Raw genomic sequence first — 8628 nt, forward strand, 5'->3', positions numbered from 1 at the left:
GTGAATGTGGCTTGAGGGGTTAATTCCCAACCCCCACAAGTCTGATCTGAAGCCTTTCAGCACAGGGTACTTTTTCCAGATGGATGAAGAGACACCCATTTGGGCCCTCAGAAGGGGTGGAAAGAAGGAGCTGAGTGTGAGAGAGACTGGGAGAAATGTATTTCTCATGCCACATTCTCTTTGCTTTCCACAGGAGGAGACGCCTATGACCAGCATCATGCCATCTTATGGGATTCATTTGATGAAAGACCCACGCAGATATGGGATATTCAGGTGCTCTGAAGAAGGCAGAGACAGGAGCGCATGTGTCACACACGGAACTGGGTTTTGCTAGGGGTGACACAGGTGCTTGTCCTTGCATGATCAAGGTTGATGGGCCAAAATGGAGGGGTGTGTGGTTTGCAGCATCAGATCAGCACAAGCAATCCTTTCCCCACAGATCACAGTCCAGATAGATATTATGGTTCTGTATGTGAACCCAGAAGTCACTCCTCTTTTGAGTTCCTTCATTCTTCCTGGGATGGGCCTGTGATGGGGAAAGGAGGCAGAAGCAAATTGTTTTTTTTCCCCCAGACCTAAACTGCTCAAGGTGGAGAACATTTGAGAGTTCCAAGATGTAATTCATTCATGGAGGGGGATGTGGCATCTGTTGAGCCAAAGAGAAGGAACTAACCAAAACAGATAGATGGCTCAATTCCAAATGGCTTAGCTTTCCAGGGAAAAACCAGAAATGGACACTCACTTGCGCACAAATAAACTTGCTTTTGTCTCTCTTCTTTCTAAAGGGATGGCTTCCATGAATTCTATTTATGTACTTGTGTATGATAGAATGCCTTTTATAAAGCTATTTGTCTGCCTCATATTGTTTCATTGTGCTCTTTACTACAAGGATATGCGTGTGTGGCATCATAAGCAGCAGTGGCGTAGGAGGTTAAGAGCTCGTGTATCTAATCTGGAGGAACCGGGTTTGATTCTATAAACTCTGGCTTCTGAGCCAAAGGAGGCTTATCTGGGGAATCCAGATTAGAAAGCTAAGTGACCTTGGCCTAGCTGCCAGCTTCTCTGAGCTCTCTCAGTCTCTACCCAGACCCTTTACAGGGTGTTTGTTGTGAGGGGGGAAGGGGAAGGAGATTGTCAGCCCCTTTGAGTCTCCTGCAGGAGAGAAAGGGGGGATATAAATCCAAACTCTTCTTCTTCTTCTCTATGCCCTGAGGCCCATTGCTCTCTGATAGGCTAAATTACTTCAGAAAGTTGCTGTGAAGGTAAAAGTAGACATCAGGTTGTACGTGCTGTTGGTAGAAGATAGGTGGGATTTCAAAAATGTATTTAAGAAAAAGCCGTCCTGTCCCTTTAATGGAGGTTTAACATGTGGAAATAAGTAGTTGAAGCTTTTCATGGCTTGGAGAGAAATAACATCTATTAAGTCTCTATGAAAACAAGCAGGACATTTTTCTCTAGGACTGCTGGCAACCTTAAAGATGGCTCAGGAGTTTACTAAAACTTGAACATAAGAAATATATATTCTGATTTCAGTAAGGGCAGGTGTGGATACTCAGTAGCTCCATCCCAACATCATGGGATCATGGGCTATAACAATCATGCATAACTGCATTGTCCCTGTATAAACAAGCTGGTCCAATTGCAAATGATTGCTCTAGCACAGTGCCACACCATGGTATTCATACCATAGTTTACAATTCCCATCAACCAAAGGGCCCACGTGACCACTGTATGCTGAGTGTGCCACCTCATCAAACACACACAATAACAGAATGTATCATTATTAATGTTCAATATATAATGTAGATGCAGTTTATAATATTTCCTAGCATTCCGACCTGCAAGGGTGATATTCAGCTATTGATGATCACTATAGTAGGATATGTCAGGACCTCTGGGCGATGCGTAACTGGGAAGACCGAGGTGATCTGCTGTTCACCGTTTTCCTCAGCAGAGGCCACTGTTTGTTTCAAAACAGTACATAGTGTATGGAGTTTTTGAAAGGGCTTGTCTGCAGGCTGCTCCACATGGATGTGTTAAGAGATGAGTTGACAGGAAGTACCGTATATACTCGTGTATAAGCCGACCCGTGTATAAGCCAAGGCACCTAATTTTACCACCAAAATCTGGGAAAACGTATTGACTCACGTATGGAGGCCGCAGGCAAATAAGCTGGGGTTCGAGGAAGCTTCCAGCCAGCTGGCAGGCAGAGGGAGCTCCCCATTTGCGAAAGATATCAGGGGGAGATGAGCGAGCTTCCTTATCGGACAGCGACTTCCCCTAATGTCACCGTACCAAATAAGGAGCTCCCTCCGCCTCCCGGCTGGCTTCCGAGGAAAGCCCAGCCAGCTGGGAACTTTCGGGGTTCCCCCTTCATCTTCCGAGGAGGCCAGCAACAAGCAGCTGGTCCGGCCGCGAGGAGGTCAACCCAGGCCGTAATATCGTTTCCCAGCCTCAGCAGAATTAGAGAGTCCGCTGGCTGCGCGAGTTTCCCCTTCGCCCTCCGGGGAGTGGTAGCAACAAGCGGCTTGGGATTGCTGGTAAGCTGGTGGACTTGTGTATGGTTTAGGGGGCATTTTTCAGCCTTAAAACAGAGCCTGAAAACCTCGGCAAGCGTTATGCTAATGACTGACATTCGGTAACTTAAATTTCTCACCCGTTCTCTTGGGGACCGTGCTGCGAGCAAAAGCGGAGCAAAGCGTGGTCGAGTAGTTATACCGGGCGGACTCTGACCCGGAGAATCGGGTTTGATCTTCCGCTCCTCCACAGGAATTGGCAGGCCCTTATCTGAATCCGAAATTGTTTCTGTGGCTATACATGAAGTTTTGGTTATTGCGCATAGCCTCTCAGAACTCTCTAAATTCCATCTACCTCACAAGGTGCGCTGCTGCGCCTTAAGCTGGCGGATGAAGGGCGAGTTAAAGCCCCTTTGAGACTCAGGGTAGAGAAAAAGTGGGGTATAAAAACCAACTCTTCTCTGCAAGATGTATTAAATTTTTCAGGGGAGGCATGCGCCGAAGGAAGCCTAACTCATTTACGCAATTTACCTCAAAACGGAAACTTATTTCCAGTGGCAACGACCCATTGTTCTTTCTGTGGTTTCTCCATCAGCTTGGTACAAGAGATTCAGTTTTCTGAGAGAACAAAAACCAAAGAGTCTGAGTTAAACGAGCCGTTGCTGCCGCTATCACTGAATGGAGGAAGAAAATGTGAGTGAATTTTAATTGGCATAAGTAGAGCCATCTTTATTTTCTGCTGGGTACCTTTCTGGCTAAGAATGAACCTTTGAACCCTTGCAGTATTTCTACTGGCTCTGCTTTTCCAAAAATTTAATTGGTAAGAAGACAAGGCAGAACTGACCTCTGTCTGTCCTTGAGTGATGATAAGGAAGTAAAGATCAAGTGGAAACACCAGGTCATTACTGACCCATGAGGTGACATCACATCATGACGTTTACTAGGCAGATCATGGCAGCATGGCGCAGGCTCTATTATTGGTTCCTCCCCTAGAAGGAGTTCATATACATGTTACTCCCAGCAAACGGCGTACTCATTTTGCAGCACCAAACACATTAAAAGAAGATAGAATTATTAATATTCAATACATAACAGTAAATTTAAATGACCAGGGTTCCTCTGAGCATGAGGGTTGTCTCTCCTCATCATGGATTAAATTTAGCCTCACCTTGTGAATTAATCGCATGATACGCAAAATATCAAGGTTTCAGCAAGAACTCCCCACTGCTGAACCTCCGAACACATTTTCATCCTGTTTCTGGTGCTTCCCCCCCCCCCCTCCCCCAGCATGTGTTATTTTAGAACCTGGAAGAAAGTAGACCTTTTCAAAAAACGCGTGGGCAATCTGGAGCGGTGGGGAAGTTGTGGGGCTGAATCCAGATTTGTTTCCCCCACTGCTGGTAGTGACAAGGAGCCTCCCATCCAAGGAGGACGCAGTGGGTTGTTCGCGATGTGTGCGCAGCCTTTTTTTTATTTCGAGGACCGGAGATCCACGTAGATACAAAGCAACATGGGGCCGGTTTTGACTGATTGACTGAGTAGAAGGCAATACAAAGCAGTGCTACACATCGTATCCACGTGGATCCGACAACATGGAAGTGCACGGAAACAAGGCTTCGCTTTAATCGCCCATTTCTTCGTTTCTGCTTAGGGTCATTCTGTGCATGCTCGCAGAGTCATGGATCCAGAAATTTAAAAAAAAATTACCACCCCAACACAACGCAACAGCCAATCAGGATAGCCCCATGTTCAATCCGCCTCAGTGGGGAATCCTTTGTTGCTGCTGCGTTTCTGGGAACAAGGATCATTTGTGGGGCAGAAGCTCCAGTGGGGACGCTGAAACCATGCTGAAAAGGTCCTGGTTCTTCCCAAACCGGTTTATATCTACATTCATTTTTTTGGTGGGGAATTGACCAAAGAGCCAAATGTGGCTTTTAAGTCATTGAATATCACTAAGTTAGAGTGTCGGACTAGGATCCAGGAACCCAAATTCAAATCCCTGCTGTGCCATGGAAGCTTGGTGGGTACCTTTGGGCCAATCACATACTTTCAATCTAACCTACTTCACAGGGTTGTTGTGGGGATAAAATGGAGGAGAAGAGAATGATGAAAACTGCTTTGGTTCCACATTGGGGAGAAGGGCAGAGTAATAAATGAAGTAAGCAAATAAACAAATACATAAACTTGAAGCAGATCTCACTTTGAGTTCTAGCTTCTCATTCTGGCGTAAATAGGTCTAACCAGCGAGAATATATCACAATATGGATGCATTGACCGTAGCACCTCCATCTGAGAAATAATCTCTTAGGTCCTGATCTGGAAAGAGGACCATTTCTCAAGAAGGCACCACAGTATACTCTGTTTAATACAAAAGTGTGTGAAACATTTTGATTAAAATAAAATGACCATCGCCAATTAATTTTCTAAATATTTCTGTTGTCCTCTGTTAAATGTAAGTAAAAGGTTCAAAGATAGTCAAGATAATGAATAACTACCTAGGCCAGGGCCACCATTCAAGATAACCAGATAAACGTCTCCTCCGGTTTTACTCCAGGATTCTGGTGTAGGATTTTAAGCAGGTGTAACAAAAGGAGCAGCTTCTCTGGCTACGTTTTGGATGACCAAGCTAGGCTGTGTGTGTCAACCAGCAAGCATTTGGATTGATTTCCCCCTCCTCTGAGTTTCTGGTCGTTTTTTCAGACCTCCTTCAAGAGGCTTGTGTTGAAATGCTGTCATTCTGATAGCAATGTTTTCACGTCTGTCTTTTTATGTTATGTATGTTGGCTAGGCGGTGGTGAAGTTTTCTCTTTCCTGTTGTCTGCTGTAAATTATTGTTTTCTATTCTTTATTGTGAGTCACTTTGAGCTTTAGATATGAAGTGGGATGTTTGTATCAAGGTGCTGAAGGTGGTAAACAGGGCTCGGTAGGCCTTTGAACGCAGGTCTTTCCGGTTTCCTTGCAACACTGCGCAAACATGTTTTAAATAAAGGAACATGATTGTTTTTTTCTGACAGTCTGATTTGCAACAAAAAAAAAGCTCTGTGTGAGCTTTGGGGAGGGGACTGCACTTTAAAAGGAAGACCAACTGGAGAATTTGTGTTTAACTCTTTCCTCTTAGTAGTCTCACTGAAATTGAACCTCCCTCTGAACATGTGCAGAATAACTTGAAATCAGGGGTGGGGGAGAGATTTAATTGCTTAGATAATTGTGGAACTGTGAATCCGTTTCCTTGTCTCCATCCTTCTTCGTATCTACCAGGTGGAAGAATTTCAGCTGTGGTTAAGAATTGGGGGTTGAGGGAAGCAACCCTTATCTTTAGGTGATCTGAAAATGCCTTTTGTGGTTTTTCAAGTATTTCATGGGAAATGCTACATGGGCGTCTGCATGTATCGCAGCAGAGTAAATAAGTCATCCAGGCATCCTGTTTTAAACAGAAAAAAACCCTCATCCATTTGCAGCTGTAAAAGTTCCAGTCCCTAGAATTGGGGTTCCATGAAGCTAAGCTTTGAAAAAAAGAAAGAAATATACCTCCCTCTGAATTAGTTTTTCAACCATTCAGGCTGTAGCCTTTTTTACTTTGGACTTGGATAGAAAAATAAGTATTAAAAAATCATAAGTAAATGATTTGTGAAAGGATGTCTGCAATAGATTGTGGGTGCAATCCCACGATTCACCCACCCCAATCCTACCCAACTTTACTGCAACTGTGTCCTGGCATTATTATAAACCAGGGTTATAGTTTGTCCACACCTGAACACTGGTCCTCAACAACTCGATGTGCTGATTTCTATGCATCAGCTTCTGTTAAAGACTCATGAACAATCCCAGTCATTCTTCCCTGGCTTAGAACCAACCTTGTGGGGAGTCTGTGGTGGGTATTAAATAGGGATTCCAGCCTCCAGGTGGGACCTGGAGTTAATCTCTGGACTAAAAGAGATCAATTCCCCTGAAGAAAATGGATGCTTTGGAGGGTGGACTCTATGGCATGGTACCTCACTGAATTACCTAATTGTGGTCTTCTTTGCAGTCCCCCATTGGGGACTGCACAGAAGGCCACCCAAGGAACAACAGGTACAGGTAAGTGCAACATTGTTATCCCTGTTCCCCTCAGGCTCCATCCCTAAATCTCCAGTAGTTTCCCAACCTGGATCTGGCTTTACCTGTATACTTTAACTGTTGTCATTTACCAGTTATCAGAATTTTATTCCAAGCACAACATGTTGTGCCACTGGAGCCAATTGGGTCATCCATAGACAAAGTGGTTCTAGTGTGAATTTTTAGGCATCAACTCTCTCCCCAGACTCTCTCTAAATCAAATTTCTGAGAGTGGAGGTAGATGCCTCTTGTTCCTAGAGGACATCCATCCACGCAAATTGCAGAGTCCTTGAGGTCAGAACTGCAGCCAAGTCAGGTCTAGAGTGTGCACTGACCCCACCTGTAGCACTGGTTCATCTCAACTTAGACTTTTATTTAAAAATGCTTTAAATTACAATATGAATGCTAGAACAGGGAACTGCTTTTTAAAAGTAGTGGCTGATGATGAGTGTCTCCACCTGACCAAAGCTGTAGTTCTCCATCTCTCATCTTCCAGACCATAGACACCATTGACCCAGAGTGGCTTTTTCAAGATGACTGTAATCCTTGTGGTCTGAGATGCCAAACCTTGGAAGGAATAAATCTGGTGAGGGTTTTTAGCAACTGATGGGTTGGGGCCTCTATGCCCAGGGTCATCTGAGGAGGTCAGAGAGCAAGGCCAGCTGAAAATACTTATTCATCTGAAGTGCAAATCTGCTCCTTCTCTTGAGACCTGAGAAGGTATCAGGAGGAAAAGGGGAGCAGAAAAGGCAGCAAGGACTGCTGAAGTATTTAGAGAAGCTCTTTCTTCGGCACCAAAAAGGGTGCAATGAAAAAAGGCAAGTTATAATTGACAGCAAGTCACCTTTTGCTCCAAAGTCTGAAAGACACTTAACAGAAAATTCCTCTGCTTCAAAAGGCGCTCTTTACTCAAAACTGACGTGTCTTCTATTCTCTTCATTATGTGAACATCAATCAAATTATTGGCATAAGTTAAATAGACAACAAAATATGTGCATAAAAGCTCATAAAATAATGTCCAGATAGGGATGCATAATTGTCCTTCGCTTTCTGACTGACGCTAAAAACTTAGCTACAATTGAAGTGACATCTGAGTCCCAGCCAGACATTAAAAACTGGAAAAGTTTGACTCTGCTTAAGTTTTCCCTTGTAACAATTATCAGTCTTATTAATCTGTTCCTTAATTCATCATAAGGGTGACAGTCCAGGAGAAGGAAAGCAAAACTGGGCAACTGTCAGGAAAGGGAAAATACAGGCCATACAAGATGGCAATTCTATGCTGTAAGCACACAATTTAAGGAAGCAATTTATCACAAGAAAGATGTTCATTATAATCTGATTAGGGCTTCTGATGTGGATAGGTTTATTTATTTTATTTTTATTTATTATTTGGATTTTTATACCGCCCTCCAGTACAATCAAACAAAAGAGCACAGATTTACTATAGATAAATAAATTACAGATTGCACTGGCTCAGTCAGTTTTAATACAATTACTAAAAACCTTTTAAAACAGCGATAAAAACAATAAGAGGTGTCCAACAAAACCCATATTTGAAATCCTCCCCAGGAGGGAGGGGCGGTGGGTCCCATTAAACAAAGGGAACCCAGGTGTGAAAGGAGCAAAAGGGGGGCACTTTCAGCGGCTGGTCTCTCCAAAGGCCTGGCGGAACAACTCCGTCTTACAGGCCCTGCGGAACTTGCTAAGATCCTGCAGGGCCCGGACAGCTGGAGGAAGAGCGTTCCACCAGGCCCGGGCCAGAGCCATAAAGGCCCTGGCCCACGTGGAGGCCAGCCGCATCATTGAGGTTAATGATTGAGGTTAATGCTAGCCTGATCTCATCAGATCTCAGAAACTAAGCAAAGTCAGCCCTGGTAAACATTTGGATGGAGACCTCCAAGGAATACCAAGGTTGTGATGGGGAGACAGGCAATGACAAACCGCCTCTGAACGTCTCTCGACTATGTATGGTGTGACTGTAACTTAACAATCACTTGATGACATGAATAAAAGGGGC

General features: G+C 44.2%; 1 protein-coding gene across 1 annotated transcript in view; it reads left to right on the forward strand.

The window, feature by feature from the left end:
* The window catches only part of CRYBG2 (crystallin beta-gamma domain containing 2), a 73746-nt gene extending 72886 nt beyond the window's left edge, over positions 1-860 (forward strand). The window contains exon 20 of the mRNA XM_048499165.1: positions 194-860. Within this exon, the coding sequence (XP_048355122.1) occupies positions 194-282 (89 nt within the window). The 3' untranslated portion in view covers positions 283-860. The remainder of the gene's footprint in view (positions 1-193) is intronic.
* Positions 861-8628: the final 7768 nt, after the last annotated feature.

The sequence above is a fragment of the Sphaerodactylus townsendi genome, linkage group LG06 (assembly GCF_021028975.2).
Source record: "Sphaerodactylus townsendi isolate TG3544 linkage group LG06, MPM_Stown_v2.3, whole genome shotgun sequence".
Lineage (NCBI taxonomy): Eukaryota > Metazoa > Chordata > Lepidosauria > Squamata > Sphaerodactylidae > Sphaerodactylus > Sphaerodactylus townsendi.